The 21,482-nt window shown below is 48.6% G+C and overlaps 1 protein-coding gene across 1 annotated transcript; it reads right to left on the reverse strand.

Moving 5' to 3' along the window:
- Positions 1-1,684: 1,684 nt before the first annotated feature.
- Positions 1,685-5,282, reverse strand: LOC127348093 (uncharacterized). The gene is made up of 2 exons (XM_071818448.1): positions 2,378-5,282; positions 1,685-2,278 (listed from the first exon to the last, which is right to left on the reverse strand). The coding sequence occupies exons 1-2, from the start codon at positions 5,280-5,282 to the stop codon at positions 1,902-1,904; spliced, it is 3,282 nt and encodes a 1,093-aa protein (XP_071674549.1). The 3' UTR covers positions 1,685-1,901.
- Between the last annotated feature and the right edge of the window lie 16,200 nt (positions 5,283-21,482).

Here is a 21,482-nt window from a genome sequence, read left to right on the forward strand (position 1 = left end):
GGTGCCTGGTGGAAATGTAAAATTATTCTCGATCGGTTGGTAACCTGTGTGGCACTTTTTTTTTCTTTCGAAAGAAATGGTGGATGGCATATACCCGGGACCTGTGTGGCATTCCAGGTCCCGTGCCTGAGCAAGCACATCACCGTCTAATGGGCCTCATAGCATGATCGCCTTCTGCATCGTCCTCTCCGTCCACCTCGACCCTCCACCGGCGATGAAATTCCGACGGAACAAACCGGCCACCTCTCCCCTTCCACCGGCGATGAACCTCCGGCTAAACGGCGGAATCTCCCGTGGGGGCACAGCTCCACCCCCACCCCATCGCTCGCGACGCGCCACCGGGGACGCGCCCTCTGCCCCCCGCCGGTCTCCCCCTTCTGCCGCCTCCACGGTGCGGCGGCGGGACACGGCGCCTCCGATCATGGCCGCAGCAAGGAATCAGGTATGGCGTGGTAAATTCCCTCTCACATTCTTTGCTAGCCCTAGGACGCGGAGTGGATCTCTGCTTTTTGCTCTCTGAAACTCTAGTATTGCTGAATGGTAGCAGTGAATAGCAACAGAATCTGCCCTAAGCGGAACATAACACAACATTTTTTTTCATTTCAGTTAAAATACAGCCAGGATTTTTTTTAAAGCTATGTATGTATTCAGCAAAGCACATGGAACTCATGCACACCCATAAATTGATGGAGCTTAACTGAACATTTCCAGTTCAATGAAAATGTTCAAACATCAGCTGCTTCCCATCATCCCATGGTCTACCATAGGGTAAGACAGAGAAGAACTTTTATTCTGGTTTCCCATCATTTATAGATAACTCCAGTTTTCCTTTCTACAACTACAGACCCCCCAACAAAAAAATGCAGTAGGAATTTTCTACTTTTTTTTTCCTAAAAAAACGAATCCAAAAATACCATACATGGTGAACCAGGACACAAAGTTCCTGTCTCCTTCGAAGGGAGCAACATGCATACATAGTTTTTTTTTTTGAGGTAACATGCATACATAGTTGTCATTACTAACGCAATGTCACACTCTGTCACTCGTGGTTGTAGTGTATAATGAAATGTCAAAACATTGTCTAGACTTAGCAGTTCAGACAATACAACTTGTGCAGAATACAGAGCAGTTTCATAAAACACAGTATATGCTAATATAACGGGCTCAGGAGCAGCCCATCTCTCACATGAAAATACTGTACAACCTTACTTATCACCTTGCTCCAGAAAGACCTGGTTGTGGCTGCTTCCACAGATGGGCTTGACATGATATGTTGATCAAAACCTTCATCCCTATTGTTAAGGCTAGAAAACCGTGGCAGTGAATCTCTCACATGAACTGCATGCATGGCCTAGCACTGCGCACAGCAGGCCAAGCTTTAGTACCAGCTCACCTCCTCGCTGATGTAATATTCCGATTTTGGGTCTGCTGTTGAGAGCAGTGAGCCACATTCCCATGCATGGAGTGCCCAAATCTGTCAGCAGTGCTGGCTCACCAAAATCTATTGGACGCCTCCCACAAGCAACCTCCAACAATGACACACCGAGTGCAAATACATCAATCTTCTTTTTTTAGAGGTAAGGCTGTAGCTCTGCGTTAAATTAATAACGCCTTAACGACAAAGTTACACAGTGCTGAAAGACAGCTTACAGACATCGAAAACAAGAAAAGATGAAAAGAAGCACAGCTTGTTCATCAAGGCCTTCGTCCAGCGCCGCGATCCGACCGGAGAAGCAGAGTCGGTGAAGAAGCACGCCAATGAGGAACTAGCTAGCAAGCCTAGCTAGCACAGGAGCAATTTTAACTCCGCATTACCCTTTTTTTAAATACACGGATATACGTTGTAGAGAAACCTATTGTACGGCTTCAAAATGATAGAAGACATCAACAAGGAAAACTGGTCAGCGTGTTGTGCTATGTGATGTCGTTGCTGGCTGTTTGGTATACTCATCTTTTATTTTTGTCAATGTCACAACCACATCGCACATTGTCATCCTCTCGTTAGGCGAGTCATTGGAGCAGAGCAAGCCTACTTCAAGCACTGACGCAAGGAAGCCATTATCCAAGCTACCCGTAGAAAGAGAGGAGCCATGCAATAGTTTGCCATCAACGACTTGGGCAAGTTCTGTAGGAAATGCCCGATGAACCCACTGTCTCAGGGTTAATTGTGCACCAAATAAAGCATCAGTTGGTCTCCTTCCAGTGAAGACTTCAAGGAGCATGATCCCGTAACTGAACACATCGCTCTTCCGCGATGCTTTTCCAAGTGATCCGTACTCTATTTCACATAAACCATAAACAAAAATCAACGCGTTGTTTCTCAACCATAATGTAGCCATTGATTATATAAAATAACATGAGCTAGCTGATTAAGTACCTGGTGCCATGTAGCCAACTGTACCAGGCACGCTCCTACATACCATGGAGTTGTCATTCGTAAGCAACCATGCAATACCAAAGTCCGCCACATGCGCCGTCATCTCATCATCAAACAACACGTTGCTAGGCTTCAAGTCACAGTGCAAGATCAGCTCGTAGTTCTCATGGTGCAGATACTTCATTGCCATCGATATGTCGAGCATGATACTCAGTCTCTTAAGGAAACCCAAGTTTCTTGTACTCTGAGTACGGTGTAGAAGCGTCTCTAGACTGCCGTTTGGCATGTACTCGAGCACTAGTGCTCTGAAGTCAAGGTTGGAACATGTGTTGAGTATCTTTATCAAATTCCGGTGTCGCACCATGCGAAGCACTCGACATTCGACATCGAAGCTTTGGACTGCTTGCTCCAATTGCATGTCAAGAACTTTTATTGCGACCACCAAACCACTACTCATTTGGCCTCGGAAGACTTTTCCAAAGCTTCCGGATCCCAAGATGTTATCTTCACTGAAGTTATTGGTGGCACGAATGAGCTCATAATAGGAAACTCTCCCATAGCCTATGGCATTGATTGGATCAGCATAAGCTTTGGGCTCACCCTTCTTAAATTTGTTCCCGATCCATCGGTATATGCAAAAGGCAATGGCGGCAAAAGCTAATGTAAGTGTTGGGAGTAGAAATTTTAGTAATTTTCTATTGCTTGAGCGATGTCTTTCAAGGCATGGCGTAAGATGTAGGCGCGGATCGCCGCATAGCCCAATATTCCCAATCAGAGATTGCAATGTGATGTTTGAGAAAACACCTCCCTCAGGTATTTGGCCTTCTAGACTATTGAATGACAGGTTCAAGGTAGTCAAGTGGCTGAAGTTAGCAAAGAACATAGGAATGGTACCAGAGAGATTGTTAGATGAGAGGTCTAATGATTCTAAGCTTTTTAATTCTTTGAGTCCACCTGCAATTGAGCCTTTGAAGGAGTTATGTGACAGGTTTAGGTAGGTTAGCATATTGAATTGCCCAAATGATATTGGGATGCTTCCTTTCAAGAAGTTGGATGAAAGGTCCAATCGATTTGTTTGTCGTAGACCTGAGCCTTCGATTGGTAGTGCCCCAACAATGGAATTATGAGAAATATCTAGGTTGACAATTTTATCGAGGTTGAAAAGACTAGCTGGTACTATTGAACTTAATTGGTTCTTGGACAAATCTATTGCTTCTAACAAACTAAGGTTACCAATGCTGCTTGGTATAGAGCCTGACAAACTGTTTTCTTGGAGAAACAAACGTTCTAGATTCCCAAGCGTACCCATTTGTGTTGGGATAGGACCTAAAATGGCATTGCTTGAGATATCAAGCCACGTGAGTTTTTTCATTGTAGCAATGGATTCTGGGATTGGACCGGTGAGTAGGTTATGTAAAATACTTAACCGTTCAAGGCTGCTTATGTTTGAAATTGCCGCTGGAACTCCACCTATTAAGTTGTTGTAACCCACAGCGAAAGTAATCAGTTGCGAAGAGAGGTTTCCTAAATGGCTAGGCAGGACGCCTGTGAAATAATTAGCCTCTAGCCCAAGGATTTGGAGATGCCTGCACTTTGAAAGAGCTGACAAGAAGTCTAGATTCCCCTCTAAATTGTTAACTCTCAAATCAAGCCAGTACAAGGCTTCATTGTTTCCTAGTGTCGTTGGTACTTGTCCAGACATCTGATTATACTGCAATGCTAGGTAAGATAATTTGGATAAGTTGCCGAGGGAAGCTGGAATCTTACCAGTCAATTGATTGGTTCCAAGGTACATATGTGAGAGTTCCGACATAAGACCTAATTCTGGTGGGATCTCCCCAGTGAGGTTGCCGTAGGCGAGTTCTAGTGTATTAAGACTGGTCAGATTGCTAAGAGAAGCTGGGATCGAGCCAATAAGGTTATTAAAACCTAAGAAAAGTTTTTTAAGGTGTGACAATTTGGATAACCATGTTGGCACAACATCTACGAAATAATTGCCGGACAAAGAGAGTACTTGTAGGTACTGGCATGATGCAAGCCCCGTCGGAAACTGACCAGAAAAATGGTTATCACCTAGGTTGAACTCTTGCAACATTGGGAGGCTGGTACTTTGATTGCTTGGCACTGTTCCAGAAAGGGTATTGCTTCCAATGTACATGAATTGCACCCTAGACATGTTGAACATGGCTTCTAGCACTGGTCCAGAGAGTTCATTCATCTCTAGGTTCAAGTACTCAAGCATGGATAGAGATGCAATGGAGTGTGGTATAAGACCTGACAATTTGTTATTTCCAAATATGATTTTTGTCAAGGAAGGCGTGTTGTTGAATAAATCTGATGGCATTTGCCCACTCAAGTCGTTCCCGTACAAACTAATTTTCCTAAGGTTGGGCATACCTAGCAGCATCTCAGGTGGGATATGGCCTGAGATTTGGTTCAAAGCTAGATCAAGGGTATCGAGCCTCGTAAGATTCCCCAGGGAAATAGGCAAAACGTTTGACAACCTATTTCCTCTAAGACCGAGATACCTAAGACGGTGTAGTCTACCAAGTTCAGTGGGAATGGAGCCCGTGAGATTGGTGTTGGTGAGGTTGAGTACGGAGAGGAAAGAGAGGTTACCGACTTGAGATGCCATGGATCCAATGAGAGGCATGCCTGCCAACGAAAGAGTAGTGACACGTCTGCGCCGGCTGCACGACACACCAACCCAGTGGCAGAAAGACATGCCGGTGGTCCAGTTGTCAGCAAGGATGCCGAGAGGGTCGGCAAGCTGGGCTTTGAAAGCCAACAAGGCGGCGAGATCCGTATCATTGCTGTTACCGTTGGTTGGACTAGAGGAAGCCACAAGAAAGAGTAGTATGAGTATGAAGATGGGAATACAGCTAGGCGACGACGGAGCGGCCATTGAGTTGGGCGGCTAGTTGTTTGCAGTAGATGGATCAGCTTCTCTATTGCTGGAGCGGAGGTGGAGACAATGGATGTTACGAGCTTTTATAGCAAACTGATTGAGAATAATGTACTGCTTCAGAACACGATCGAGTTCAAACATGGAGTGAGACCTAGCTCTAGCATGTTCCTGCTCCGGTCCTTAAATTAAGAATGTTGAGCCATCGTGATTAGGTGAGTCATCAGCATCCTTAACTAATAACTCCTCGTAAACTAAGATTGTTGAGCCATCTTGATTAGGCGAGTCATGAAACAGAAAAAGTTTTCAGTGATGGGCCAAAGTAGTCATGGAATCGTCAGTGATGCAACCATTACCACTAACCGCCACTGGCTACCTACACTTTATTTGATATTTAAGGCTTAAGCTTTGTTGATTGATGGGCTGCTGCAGATTATTGAACAGTGTATATATTTTATATATCTTACTGTATTCTTTAGAAAATGATCGAATTCAAAGTTTCGAACATGGAGGGACCTAGCTCCAGCTGCTCAATTAAATGCATCTTGCCAGCAAGTTGTGACTTGTACATTTAGTCAGTTAATTATTAGACATGTACAAACAGAAGCAACAACAGTTAGCCATCCACTTACTTTCTCCGAAGCACACAAATGTGCAAGAGATGGGGCCAAAAGTCTGTAATGTGTTGTGCTTAATTCTGTTATTGGGACGTGTCTCAGTTTGCTTAATTAACTACGTACTCCTCTTAAATAACAGTAGTTACCGAGCCATCGTCATTACGTGAGACAACGAAAGCTTTCAACTAGTTAGAGTAGCCTCATACACACACACATATCTTTCGGCACAACACCCAGTACCATTCCGGCTTCAGGCTGTAGTGCGTGCGTTAGTCAGCGCTGTCATATTTGCAAGAAATTCAAACGCAACACGTAAGTATGGACAAGTCTAATTAAATGCATAAGTTTTCTTGGCTCCCTACACCCACTTGTTCTTTGATCCACACCATTTAATCTGAAACTTGTTCTTATTATGTGACAGGTGAATTGGATTCCCATACCTGGAGAAGTTTGACCTCTTCTGTATGGAGAACAGAGCATATGTAATGTTCACGAAAGGGGTTACACCGAAGTTTGTGCTGTCATTTGATGTTCCACTTGCAAAAACTTATCGTTTCTATTTTGGCATCAAGCATCTGCCTTGTCTCAAGGTAATACAGGGAATGAACTGGAACAGGCGTGCCACACCTTCGCAGGTCAAGAACGAAGCAGGTGCCCATCCCAACTGTCTTGATGTTCTTCTTAGTATATAAAGTACCGCATGGAGGAGTGAAATTAAAATGGTCAACCTTTGTGGATGAAAAGGTCCTCAACTGCAAAAGGCACTATAAACATAAACCTGTTGAATGTTTGTCAAATTCGCATGTATAACCATTGCTGTTTTACCAATCCAATAGATATAGCTTCGTAGGAATTGGTATCATACCAAAAGAGGCTGAAGATGCTTGCTTCTTGCACTTCCTCTCAAGATGGAAAACGGAAGCTGAACCAGGGCACCTCAAGGCAGAGTGTGCCTTCAGTTGCTACATACATTGTGTTTGCTTGTCTCCGTTGTGTAATTACCTTTGGTCACTCGCACTCAAGCTTTTTTTGCAGTGTGAATGTGTGATACAGTGGATGATAGTTTCGTTAAAAAACATGTGCTGTCTTTTAATAGTTTACTCTTGCAATATATGTTTCCGTCTCAGATTATTTCTGCTGAATATTTCCTGATGGCATTGTTGCTTCTACTTGTACATATGAAATTGGAGTTGGGGTTCCCTCTTTTTTTTTTAAGAAAAACTGTCTGAGTAGTCATACTGCAATCAGCGATATCTGTCGTGTAAGAGTTAGGGACAAAAGCATGTTGCTGCTGCTGCATCATCATACAGTATACGAAACTGAAGATGGAACTTCTATTTTGTTGACGGCCTCCATAGCGCAGCAGGTGTCGCCTGCAGCGCTGCCGGATGACCTTTCACTGGCCATGCATCCCCGGCGATGGCATAAATGTCCAGCTGCACGGTGCTGTCGGCATCTTAGATTGTCTATCTTTGAATGCCTGTACTAGGAGGCAGTGGCGCGGCGACACGCCGCGCCTGTGGCTGTCAGCTGTCGATTTTCATAAGTGTTATTAAGTTTGAATTAGCGCAAGATTTTCAGAAATGTTATTAAGTTTGAATTAGCGTAATTCGTTGAGCAGAAGTTAGGTGGGCTGCAGAGCATGCCCGACCCACATGGAGTAGTTGATTCGGCAGCAGTATCTATCTAGATGATTTGGGAACATAAACGTGTTAAAAAAAATAGTGGATCTAGGAACACTGAGCAGAAGAGCGGTGTGAGCTCTCCGTGCGGCAGCTCAAAAAAAAAGGAGGGGTGCGGAGGCGATAGGGACGGCGGCGAACAGCATGCTCTCTCCCTGCCCCCGCCTGCTGCTGGACGATTCGGTCGCCGGGATATCTAGCTCGCAAGCGCGGAGGTCAATTGCTGTGAGCACGGACAGCTTGCATCGTTGGGTCCGACGGTGGAGTGGAGGAAGCTTCGTGTGATGGGACGCCAAAGGCCGGCCGCTTGCGTCGGCGAGCCCCCCTTCCACCTCGCATGTAGGTCTCAGCGCGGGTCGAGATGGCCCACTTGGGCTCCGTGCTAGCGTGGGGCATGGCGGCTTCGGTGGCAGTGTGGAGGCTTCCTGGCGCGTCCGTGGTGGCGGCGGCCAAGGCACGGAGGCCGCGCGGATGGGCCGGAGACCTCCTCCGGTTGGCGTCGGGTCTGTGACCCGTACGACTGCTCCGTGCTGGTGGTGGCGAGGACGGAGCTGGCGTGCTCCTTGGACGACGACGGATGGAGCTGGCCAGGACAGCAGGGGCGCCGTATTTCCCACGGGAGCGCGCGGCGAGGAGGGAGGAGTGGGGGAACGCATGCGACTGGCAGTGAGCTTGAGCAACTATATGGGTTAAGGCATCAATAATCGGTATGTCACTTTTCTCATTACTGGCTCAATAGGGGCAATTTTATTTGTTACAGCAGCTGCGTGCGCCTGAAAGGAAATCTTTATGAGAAAAAGGCTTAAATGAAAGAACAAAGAGTATGAATTGCTCACAACGTAGATTGTTGTCAGAAAGAGATAATAAAAACACAATACACTTTAGTTCAGTTCTCCATTGAATCGGATGCCAGCATAAGAAAAGGGAGCACAAAAGCTTCAGTGTCTTGTGCATCTGTTTATGTCAGACACGCACTAACATATACCATAGAGTAAATAGTGGGTAAAGGCAATTGATAACAAAACTGAGCTCTAGCCATACGCCCTTGTTATGCAGATTAAGCGAGTACATGGCGGGGATTTGAGGGTGTTGTACATGTAAAGTCAGAAATCACCTCCATTAGCTTCAGTGTCTTTACACTAAACACGGTTATACCTGCTGAACCTGCAATTAGTACCATGCAGAGAGAGTTGAACCCTTAGACTGTAACATAAATAGACAAATAAAGAAAACTGAGAAATCACCATGTATATCGAAAGGGAGTACAACAATACGGAAGAGAACAGAGATAACCTGACACATGATCTATCAACGATGAGAGAGTTGCGGCAGCTGCAAAAAATCGATGGTTGTCCACTCTAAACCCATACCACATACCACAACACCAAAAGGAACAGAAGATTCAGTAATCCTGCCAAGAAGTAGCTGGGAAGAAGACACAATGAGCAAGAATATCGATCACGCAAAACTATGGAAAATAAATTAGGTATATGCAAACAAATTATATAGCATGTAGGAAGGAACACTTATAGATAGCCAAGGACCTCCCGGTACACTATGTTTGTTAGTTGCCTTGCCAGATTCATCAAGCGCTAGCACAAGCCCTTTCCCTTGATATTACCCTTGAGAGCGCAACATAAACCTCGACCTTCTGAAGTGTCTGACCTTCTAAAGTGTCTGACCCCGACCTTCTGAAGTGTCTGACCCCGACCTTCTGAAGTGTCTGACATTCTAAAGTGTCTGACCCCGACCTTCTGCAGTTCTGGCCTTCTAAAGTGTCTGACCCCGACCTTCTGAAGTGTCTGACCCCGACCTTCTGCAGTGTCTGACCTTCTAAAGTGTCTGACCCCGACCTTCTGAAGTGTCTGACCCCAACCTTCTGAAGTGTCTGACCTTCTAAAGTGTCTGACCCCAACCTTCTGAAGTGTCTGACCCCGACCTTCTGAAGTGTCTGACCTTGGCACTTGTTGATAGTCGTTGCATAGCATATCCCAACTGTATACTAACGGCGCTGCAACGTGAAAGGCCACTTGGTGGCTGGTGCATGCAAAACAGTTATTGGTATGCACACGGGTTCGCCAATTTTGGTCCCCTGGCTTCCAGAACCCACTCGCTAACACGTGTGCCCATTAAATGGGCACTCTAGAACCAGGCATTTCAAATTTACCGGCTCGAGAAACTTAACATATAGCAGCTGCGTGTAGTAGTAGAATAGGTAGAAGCTTCATTGTCTTGCGTATAGAGCTGATTCTGAGAACTGATCCTAGAAAGCAGAACAGCAAAAGACCATATTAATCAACAGGTATGCATTGCAGGTACATAGTCTCAATAGACATTATACTCAGAAAAATGAAGCGATGGAAGGCAATGTGCAAACAAAAGAAATTGCAGGAGAGCTCAGCAAGGATGATCGGCAGTATTTGCACTTCAGTATCAGATATCGGAAGGTTGGCACTTGGCACTATATGGTGAGTGGTGAGCATAGTACCCTGCCCTTCAAAACGAATCATTTCCTTCTATCCTATTAAGTTCACATGCACAATTACTTAATTCGAAATTCTTCAGTGCTCTTTTGAGTATCACTGAGCTTATCTTCGGCGAATGATTTCAAGCTGGACTCCCATGGAACTCCAGAACTTGACATATTCCTATGAGGAAGGGTGGTATGAATCACTCTAAGTGTCGGCCCAGTTACAAACCTGGCATAGCAGACAAATTGGATAAGCGAACACAAGACCAAACATGGGAAAGATTAATCGCCATGTTCCACCCTTTCTCTCTGCATGTAAGACATACCATAATCAGGAGAATCATAATTTAGATTTTCGATTAATGTCTGATACACAGTATCAGGAAAAGCAAGAGAAAATTACTAAACTGTAATTCATCATCTTGAATATATGTATGCTCCGCACAATCTTAGCATAATAACAAAATCGTTTATTTGAAGGCAAATAGTTTATAAGGTTTGAACTCTTTCATCTCTCGGTCAAATTGTAACAGTGTAGTTTAGTCTCTCGGTCAAATTGTAATAGTTTCACATATCCTGTAAAACCGCTGCTTGAGCAACACAGTGATAATAGTTGAATATTGAACAATTTGAAAATTGCAGCCATGAAGGTAGTCGAGGAAAAGAAAGTCATAAGAGGCATTGTACACTAATACTTCTAATTGTCTCATGTTGGACAGATCAAATATAATATATTGTAATTAAAGGGGAGAAAATAGGATACCACCAAAAGAAAAAAGCATGTTAATATGCCAAGGAATAAATCCTCGCCACATACAGTCCACCAATTGATATTTAGAAGTATGGGCATTATGTTGCTGCAAGCTTGTTGAGAATAAAAGAGGAACCCAACTCACCAGGTAATAATTATAATCATGCACCCTTTGCTTGGCTGTCTATGGACCAACCAAGATAGTCTCACTTTTAATCCGAACTATAGTGTAGGCCTCCGAACAACATATATGATCATGCTCCCAATCATTTACTATAAGACACCTTGGGAAACCATATAAAATTTGCAATACCAATAAAAATCCCCAAATCTAACAATTACAACAAAAATGAAGCCAATCTCTCTCACCACCAATGTCATCTGATGTATCAAGCCCTCTGGATATATACATCTGAAAACCTGATAGTTGTGTAGTGTCAATTGAAGAAAGATCTAACCAGTAGATTAAATTGCAAATTGGCAAGTCACTGCACATCTTATCCATCTACATATTTTGTAGCAATGCCTGAAAAAAATAGGGAGAATACAGACTTAATCAGAAGTATTCGAAGTAGAGTCTATATGACTTTTAACTGAGACTTAACTAAAACATATACATTGACAATCAGTAGAAGAAAGCAGAAACTATATGCATTCAACCAATAATTAACATTGGTCTGACGGATGCTCCTCAATACAGAAATTCATGTCTACGCCCATCTTTTGTGAAATACAACTGGATCAACCATGGATATTTCTCATTGTATCTCCAACCACTGCTTGGTTTAGATTACTGAAAGAACTTTAATAGTTCATATTCGCTCCTCCATGCACAGAAAGAAACAAAGAGTAGTCTTACCATCTTGTGCAGATGCAAAATGCCCTAGACGTCACAGCGTCCTGCAGAGAGAGATACAGGTTCCCGACGTGACCGGCGATGCACCTGTCCGTAGATGCATCCGGAAGGGAGCATATGCACCTGTCCGTAGATGCAACCGGAAGGGAGCATCGGCTGCGTCGTATCCTCCGACGACCATGTTGCATCAGGAGGGAGAGGAGGGCGCTCATATCCTCCGCACAAATAATCACCTTGGGAAGGAGAAGGGGCACCGAACTCCTCCCATCGGCTCCCCCATGGCCCTGCGTGCTGCTCGGGAGGGAGAGGAGGGCGCCGAATCGGGATGGAGAGAAAGGCGCAAGCGCAACGCCTCAGAAGGGGAGGAGGGCGCCTGATGGCTGCTTGCCAGGGGAGAGTGGTGGCATGATGGCCGCCTCTGCCTCGTCGGCCGGCCAGGCAGGGAGAGGAAGATGCTCTCCACCGGGGGTGGGGATATGGGCAGTTCCTGTGTTTGTTTGGTAGAGCAAATCCTGGAGCTGCTGGATCGTTCGGTGGTGGGGCCGTACCGCTTTGACCGCTGATTGTGGGAGGCAAACTGAAAGTCACCTATTCACGTGGATATGAAGGAAATGAACGCTCAGCCGGTAACCGGTCACCCCACCCTCCGAAAAAAAAGGAAACAAAATTAACAGTGGAAGGTAGAGAAAAATAAGGATGTACGTGTCACTCAATGGATGGAAGTAAACGATCAGAAATTGCCCATCTACAGTAGCCAAAGAATGTAAACTGAACAACTTTTATATAGGGTATATATAAGATAGAGGAGCTAATGCTGAAAGCCTACTAGTTCAGCTCAGCTGTAAGTTTTTTTTTTTTTTGGCAATCAGCTAAACTTTATTGATCAATAAAAGCGTTTACAGGAATTGTTACAGAGTATGGGACTTCCAGCCACAAATGGCGCCCTATTCCATGTGATAACATATGTCTAGCTAGATTGTGTGCTTCATAGTTTGAAACTCTAGTTTCGAAACTGAAACTACACTCCTAGAATTGTGTAGCCCGGGATCTGATCTCAGCTATAATCGATCCATACCTTAGTTTACTACCGACCCGTCCTTGATCTCTGAAACCATCGTTTTACAGTTAGAAACGATGAACACACGAGCCAAGTCAAGATCCTCGGATAATGCTAAAGCTTCACGGCATGCTAGAGCCTCCAGAATCACAGAGTAATACCCGCAAAGATCATAGCCGATGCACCTAGATACACTTCATTGCTATCTCGACAAAAAGCAGCTGCTACTCTTCTTCCTACCGTTTTGCTAACAGCTGCATCAACATTGAGTAACAGTAAAATGGAACCATCAGGCCCTCCTCACAGCGATTTGACATCCGTAGCCGTCCGATCGAAGAATCTAATGGTCCAAATCTAATCACCGTTCCGAACGGGCGTTATCTGCGCGTTAACTGCATACGTCGCGAAAAGAAACGCCCTTCTCATTCTAGGGCTGCTACTCCCTCGGTTGAGTAAGCCCGCACGACATTACCTGGGCCCCGAAACAGTAAATTGGGCCTGTATTTTTGCTTGGGCTTACTCGACTCAGCCAGCGTCGCCGATTCAATTGACAGAAAAGAAAATACAGAATTAGGGATTAGGGTCGGGAGGAGAAGGGGCAGGGAGGCGATGCGGCGAGCGGCATGGGAGTGGCATGGCGCAGCCATTCCCTCGCCTGTGCTCATCCAGAAGGTGCCTCCCGCAGATACATTGTTTGGCGGTTTAGTCAGTAAACTCAACTCCTCAACATATGAATTCAGAAAGCCATGCGTGGACAATATACTTTGAAAAATATTTTCATGTATAGACTTATACCTTGCTGTCTAGATAGCCCATAATGTGACCGTTACTCGCCAAAACTGAGCATGTGACAAGGTCTTCATTTTTTTTTTTGCGGGGAAAGATATTTTATTAAATAGAGACATGGTTACATTCAGATACAATCTCAGCTATTTCTGGCAGGGGTGCACCCAGACACACCTCTGTTTTACCCAACTTTGCAAGTTCATGACTCGCATTGTTTGCATCCCTAGTTCCCTACTAATTTTAACTAGCTTACTGTCTCTTTCCCGTAACCAGGACTGGAACTTAGCCTTCCCAAACTCCTCCCTCATGTCGCACCCCGCCCCACAACCGATCACTTCCCCCTTGTTGTCACCGCCGCCACCTCCATCCCCTCGCCCGTCGTCTTTCGTTTTGAAAACTTGTTGTGGGTATACTTCATGGGTGTACCATCGACAGTGCCTAGATCCGGCAAGCCCGGGTGGCCCACAGACGGTGATGAGGCATGTGGCCCATCGGGCGGCCCAGTTGCTGTTGATCATGAAGGAAGAAGTCCAGCCCAGGATCAGCAGGCCGGATCCGTACCGACCTTAGGAGTAACCCGGATCCATGGAGGCCCATGAGGAACCCGGATCCAGTACGACGTGTATGGAAGGCGGATCCGTGACGTGCACGGCAAGATATTGTACCGTAGCTAGGCTATCTGTAATCCGGCTAGGACTCTCCATGTAAACCCTAGATCCGTGCGTCTTTATAAGCCGGATCCCGGGACCCCTAGAGGGACAACCACAACTCATTGTAACAACGCGAAAGCGCCCAGATAATTCCAGACAAGCAGCAGTAGGCCCTGTCTTCGTGCAGGTGTTCCGAAGCTGGGTAACTCGCGTACCACCGTCCCGTGTGCACTCCGCCCTATGGCCCCTACTTCTTCTCCCCCTCGTGAGGATCCCTCCTCCGAGGTACCGTCGATTAGACAACGACAGTTGGCGCCCACCGTGGGGCCTGTGGCGTCTGGAGGCCGGAACCGGGAGGGTTCCGCCATGGGAAGCTACGACGACACCATCGCTGTGGGACGCGTCCTTTACGCCGGGAATCTGCCGATCGTCCCTCCGGATGAGTGCTGGATTCCGGCTAGGACAAACCCCGTCAAGCTCTCCATCGTCCCAATTGGCGGCATACACATCTTCATCGGGGAAACCGTCGATTCCGACGGAAACCCACTGGTGAGTAACGCAGACGCGACCGCCGCAGAGCTGGACGCTGTCGCGAAGATCCGATCTAAGACGCAGGAGCTTCCCAAGGAAGATTCCGCCTTGGATCTGGAAATTTCAAAGCCCACCCAATCCGCCCCTGAGCAGGAAACAAAGGTGGAAGACCAATGCAGATCCGCCTGGGTCTCCCAGGTGTTAGAAAAGCAGAGGTGCCACTTCGTACACTTCTTGGCCCATACCGCCGGAACCGCCCCTCAAGGAGACGGAGCTGGTCCTGAGCAGGAAGAGGCACCGGAACACAACGCGGATCCGGATCAGGCTGAGCTTGTCGGAGAGAGCGAGACTCCGGTTGAAGAGTCGATTTTGGGCAACCTGAGCCCAATTTCCGGAGATACCCCCTCCATGGAGTCTGATGACTTCGTTCGCAAGATAAGGGAATACGGATACAGTGATCAGCCTGAAGTCGACTCCGCCCAGCCTAAGCAGGTTCTCGCAACGATAGCAGCGCGAGGGACAAACCGGATCTCAAGAACCAACCAGCCAATCGACCCTCAACCATCCCAACAAGGATCTCCAATGTCTCGGTACGACCCCAAAGGGATTCTTCCTCGGAGGAAGTCCCGTCGGCGAGAGGAGGTGGCCGCGCGAGCAGTTCTTAACACACCTATAACCCCGGCGACGCCGCAGATCCGGGAGGCTCTAGAAACCACCGAAAGGAGATGCTAGCCACAGCCAAGAAGCTCGCCGATACCGAAGCTGCGTTAAAGGTAGGGAGGGCAGATCATGCGGCACTGGGCGGAAAACTTCGACGAGACAGACCGCGAGATTGCTGCCACACTCGAGCAAGTCAAGAGCATGAGGGCTGAGTGGGAAGTAAAGATGATCTATGCGCAGCGGAGGCCGATCGAATCGTTAGAGAAGCAATTCCGCCTCGCAGATACCCTTCAACACGCCCGCAGAGCACCAGGCCGGAAACCCCAAAGGACAACATGCTAAAAGCTGCGGAACTACTGCAGAAGAAGGACGAAGAGGTCGATATCAACTATCTTCGCACACTCGTCGCTTCAAAGCAATGCAAGAAGAAAGCAAGGCGGATACTTCGCGCAGGTTGGAATCCAATCCGGATATCTCGTATATCTACCGCGCGAAGGACGCCCGCGCTGATCGGCGACCCGATGACGAATCACACACCGGATCCTCGGAGCGCGAAGGAAAGCCAGGGAACACCCAAATCCAATCCCCGTACCATCAAAGACGCCACCGTCGATCCAAGAAAGGGAAAGGATGCGATGTACTGACGAGACAAATACCGCAACCCCTCTCCTCCGCCCAACGGTTACCCGCGACCCCCTCGCCGCCGTAGTCCAGCCGGAAACACCAGGCCCCCGGGGCATGGTGGGGTTGTTATCCGCGACAACGTGCTGCCAAGAAACAGAACAGGGAGCGCTCGCCGGAACCTCGCCGGAACCGTAACATTGTTCATGAGCCCGAGCCAGTGAGGAGTCGGAATGAGGACCGCGGTCCGTAACCTCGCCGGAGCCGGGACCCGCAGCCTCGCCGGAGCCGTGATCCGAGCCTCGCCGGAACGACCGGGGCAGCCAGCGCCAAGGCGAAGGCAGCCACAGAGCCGGAGCCAGCACCGGGAAGGCCGAGGAGATTCGGATGGCGGAAGCAAGAGGTCGACCGCCCACCTCGCAGGTCTCCCTCACCACCACCTAGCGGTGGCGGCGGAGGTGGAGGCGGAGGCAATGGCCGGAGATCTCGCTCTCGCTCAAAATCTCCTCGCCACGGCTCGCGCGACGCGCGGGACCGCCTTAACGAGTACAGAACCGACTACATTGGTCCGAAGTGCTTTGGCAGGATGATTCGAGAGGAACCAAAGCCAAGGATGAACCTCAAGCTACCCGGAAATCTGAAGCATTATGATGGCACCGAAAGGCCGGATACCTGGATTGAGGATTACTATAATGTCAGTAACCTTCACGGAGGAACCCCTAACATCGCCCGCCGCATGCTTCGCTTGTACCTTGTAGGTCCAGCCCGGATCCGGCTCGGCGACCTTGAGAAGAACTCCATCTTTTGCCGGTTCGACACGAAGAACGCTTTTGAGAAACACTTCAGGGGCACCTACAAGAGACCTGCCACAACAAGCGACCTGCAGGCATGCATCCAGAAGAAGGGCGAAACATCGAGGAACTTCCTCACCCGATGGTTGGCATGCAGAAACGAGTGCGAGAACGTCGACAACCGCACAGCAATGCACGTTTTCATTGGGGGCTTGCAGCGAGGAGGATTGCTGCGACACAAGCTAACTTGCATGGTCAATGCAAATCAACTAACGTTGGACGACATGATCACCATCGCCAGCGACCACACTGCCGCCGATGACGACGCAGGCGGTGACCTCGCAGCCCACAAAGAATCCCCCTGCATCAACAAAAGAAGAACCGTGACAACGGCGGCAGCAGCAGCCATAAGCGCAAGAACCCTGATGACCAGAAGAGTGGCGGATCCGAGATGGTCGCCATGGCGTTTCAACGTGGAGGTCCAGGAGGCGGAAGAGGGCGCGGACGCGGAGGCGGAGCCGGCAGGGGTCAGCAGCATACCTCCGAGGTCACTGCTGCCGGATCCCGCGCCCCGCAAACCTATGAGGAGTACAGAGACATGCCCTGCCTGGCCCATCTGGATCCGGTTACAGGGAAGTCCACTCATACCAACCGCAACTGCAAGTGGGTCAATGATCTAAAGAACGACCCGGAGGCCGGATACAAGCGCGCCCGGAAGCACCGCCCTCGCGGAAAAGGTGGCAAGGGCAAGAACAAAGACAAGGAGGACGATAGTTCCGAGGTGATGGATGAGGATGATAACTCGCCGGATCCCAAGGCAGGAGCCGCAGGTAAATCCAATCCATTCGACAAAAAGAGCGTGGGGGCTTACCACACTTTCCTCGGAACCCCAACAGTACGCACCTCCAAGTCAGCTACCCGGATCCTTAACGCCATAGTTCCGGCTGTGCCGCAGTACGTTAGGTGGTCGGAAATTCCGTGCACATTTGATCGGAAGGATCATCCCGCAATTGTGCCAAAGGAATACTACGCCTTGGTTGTAAGTCCCCGCATAGACGGGTATGACTTCTCCAAGTGCCTCATGGATGGCGGAGCCAGCTTGAACATCATGTACCTGGAGACTCTAGAGCGGATGAACCTCACCAAGGAACAGCTCAAACACAGACCACCGAGTTTCATGGTGTGGTTCCGGGTAAGAAGGCAAACTCCCTCGGCAGCATCACACTTCCCGTGGCTTTTGGCGATGTTCATAATTTCCGCGAAGAGAAGATCACGTTTGAAGTTGTGCCCTTCAAGAGCTCCTACCACGTCATCTTCGGCAGGCCCACCTACCACAAGTTCCACGCAAGAGCGTGCTACATCTACAACAAGCTCAAGATTCCGGGTCCTAAAGGTATGATTACCGTATCCGGAGACTACAAAAAGGCTCATGAGTGCGAGTTAGGCGAAGCCGCCTTCGCAGAGTCTGTGATATCCGGAGAAGAGCTGAAAGGCTACAGAGCCGCGGTGGATCCGATCGAGATGCGAGACCACCAAGAAGCAGATCTCCGAGCGTAAAACCTCCTTCAAGCCCGCGATAGAAACCAAGAAGCATGACCTCATTCCAGGTGACTCTTCCAAGCAGGTTTCGATCGGAGCCAACATGGACCCCAAATAGGAAAGCGCTCGTCGAGTTCCTCCGCGCTAACATGGATATCTTCGCATGGCAACCTTCGACATGTCCGAGTACCTAGGGAACTCGCCGAGCACTACCTCAACATAAATCCGGGGCCAAACCAGTGAAGCAAGCTATGCGACGCTTTGGAGATAAGAAGCGCCGCGCCATAGGAATGGAACTAGCAAAGTTACTAGAAGCAGGTTTTGTAATGGAAGTTATCCATACCGATTGGGTCGCGAATCCCGTCCTTGTACCCAAAAAGAACACCGAAATACTAAGAATGTGCATCGATTACTGGCTTGAACAAACATTGCCCGAAGGATCCGTTCCCCTTGCCGCGCATTGACCAAGTCATTGATTCGACGGCGGGGCGGAACTTCTGTGTTTTCTTGATGCGTATTCCGGTATCATCGTATCCGATGAAGGAATCCGACCAAAAGGCGACTTCATTCATTACCCCGTTCGGTACTTACTGCTATGTTACTATGCCCTTTGGTTTGAAAAATGCAGGTGCTACCTACCAACGTACGATGCGGCGGTGCTGAAGGACCAAATTGGCCGAACGTGCACGCTTACGTCGACGACATCGCGGTCATGACCCGGAAAGGATCCGACTTGATCAGCGACCTCACGTAAAACCTTTGACAACCTCCGTAGGTACAAGATGATGTTGAATCCGCTGAAGTGCGTCTTTGGCGTGCCAGGAAAACTCCTTGGCTTCATAGCCTCTCACAGAGCCAAGGAGGTGACCCCCGAAAAGCTCCACCCAATCCTGTGCATCACAAGGCCAACTTGTCTCAACGATGTGCAACGACTAACGGGTTGTGGTGCAGCAATCGCAGGTTTGTTAGCCGTCTTGGCGAGAAGGCGCTACCTCTCGTACAAGTTGCTGAAGAAAACAGACAAATTTGTCCTGGGACGACGCAGCCGACGCAGCTCTTCGAGGGTTGAAGGAAATTCTCACCTCCCCACCTATCTTGGCAGCTCCAGCAGAGTCGAGCCAATGCTCCTTTATCCGGCAGCTACCAACAAAGTCATCACCTCGTCATCGTGGTGGAGCGAAAGGAAGAAGGTCATGAATATGACGTCCAAAGACCTGTCTACTACATTAGCGAGGTGCTGACGGAGTCAAAACAAAGGTACCCTCACTTTCAGAAGCTAGCCTATGGAGTGTTCCTGGGTAGCCGGAAGTTGAGGCACTACTTCCAAGAGCATCCAGTAACAGTCGTGAGCAAGGCTCCGCAGTCTACAATTCTCAACAACGCCGACGCAACAGACGTACGGCTAAATGGGGCATCGAATTATCCGCCTTCGACATCGCTTACAAGCCCAGATCGCGGTTAAATCCCAAGTCTTGGCAGATTTCGTCGCAGATTGGACAGAAGCTCCGGATGCAAGTCCTGGAGCCGGAACCGTAAACATGGGTCATGCACTTCGACGGATCCAAGCAAGATCAAGGCTCGGGAGCCGGAGTCACCCCGAAGTCCCCTACCGGAGAAGAACTGCAGTATGTTCTGCGAGATCCACTTCGAAGCTACTAACAACATGGCGGAATATGAGGCTCTACTACACGGTCTGCGCATCGCTAAGGAAATTGGGATCAAGCACATCATATGTCGTGGAGATTCCGACCTGGTGGCACAACAAGTAGCCGGAACACTGAACGCCAGAAATTCCGTCATGGCGGCCTACAGAGACGAAGTTGATGAGCTCGCCAAGTGCTTCCTCGGATACAAAGTCAAGTACGTCAGAAGAGACGACAACACAGCGGCAGACATGCTATCCAAACTCGGATCCGGCAGGAAACAAATTCCGCCTGGCATTTTCCTGGAGCATCTCCGGATACCCTCAGTTAAGGGCGCTAACCCGGAAAACCCGTAGGTGGCGGTGTCTCCGGCTAGGGAAGTGATGGCTATCATTCCGGCTTGGACACAGCCTTTCCTGGACTACCTCATCGATCAAAAGTTGCCGGAGGACGAGGTCCTCGCACGACGAATCGTCGACGAGCAAGAACCTACACAATAGTTGATGGACAGCTCTACAAACGAAGTGCGCAGCGAGGTATTTCTTAAATGCGTCTCCAATCAAGATGGCATTGAAATCCTCGGAGAGATCCACGCGAGGGATTGCGGGCATCATGCCGCTCCCGGATCACTCGTTGCAAAAGCTTTTCGGTTAGGTTTCTATTGGCTTACGGCTAAAGAAGACGCCGATAAAATAGTCAAGACCTGCCGAGGTTGTCGGTACTACGCTACTCAACCAAACGCTCCAGCCCAAGAGCTGAAGACCATACCTATCACCTGGCCGTTTGCGGTCCGGGGCTCGATATGGTTGGTAAGTTAAAAAGATCATCTCCTGGCGATTTTGAGTACCTCCTGGTCGCCGTTGACAAGTTCGACAAATGGATCGAGGCTAAGCCGGTGAGAAAAGCGGACGGTGCTACGGCACGCCCATTCGTCTGCAGCCTCGTGAGGCGATTCGGCCTCCCACACGGCATAATCACGTATAATGGCACAAACTTCGCTCGGGGAGAGTTAAGGGATTATTGTGACACAATGGGGATCCGATCGGACCTTGCATCGGTGGCTCATCCACAATCTAACGGTCAGGTTGAACGGGCTAACGGTCTAATATTATCAGGAATTAAGCCGCGCCTTGAAGAACCGTCGCGACGAGCAAATGAGCTTGGGCTGACGAGTTGGAAGCTGTTTTGTGGAGTTTACGAACTACCCCTAACAGATCAACAGGGTTTACCCCATTTTTCCTGGTATACGGATCCGAAGCCGTGCTTCCCTCCGATATCATCCACGACTCACCGCGAGTTTCCGCCTACAATGAAGAAACAGCTGACGAGGCCAGACAGCTATCTGTGGACCTGATCGAGGAAGCTCGGAACTTAGCTGACCAGCGTTCCGCCATCTACCAGCAGAAGCTCCGACGCTATCACAGTCGTCGAGTTCGGAAACGCTCCTTTATGGCAGAGACACGGTCCTCCGCCTTCGACAGGTGAAAGACCATAAGCTGCAATCTCCATGGGAAGGACCCTTCGTCGTTAGCAAAGTGCTTCATAA

The sequence above is a fragment of the Lolium perenne genome, chromosome 4 (assembly GCF_019359855.2).
Source record: "Lolium perenne isolate Kyuss_39 chromosome 4, Kyuss_2.0, whole genome shotgun sequence".
Classification (NCBI taxonomy): Eukaryota; Viridiplantae; Streptophyta; class Magnoliopsida; order Poales; family Poaceae; genus Lolium; species Lolium perenne.

What these genes read in the sequence shown, in the direction of transcription:
- LOC127348093 (XM_071818448.1), bottom strand. Translation starts at nt 5,282, where the DNA reads ATGGCCGCTCCGTCGTCGCCTAGCTGTATTCCCATCTTCATACTCATA. An exon ending in AGTTGGCTACATGGCACCAG is followed by an intron (nt 2,279 to 2,377) that starts GTACTTAATCAG and finishes TATGTGAAATAG; the next exon opens with AGTACGGATCACTTGGAAAA.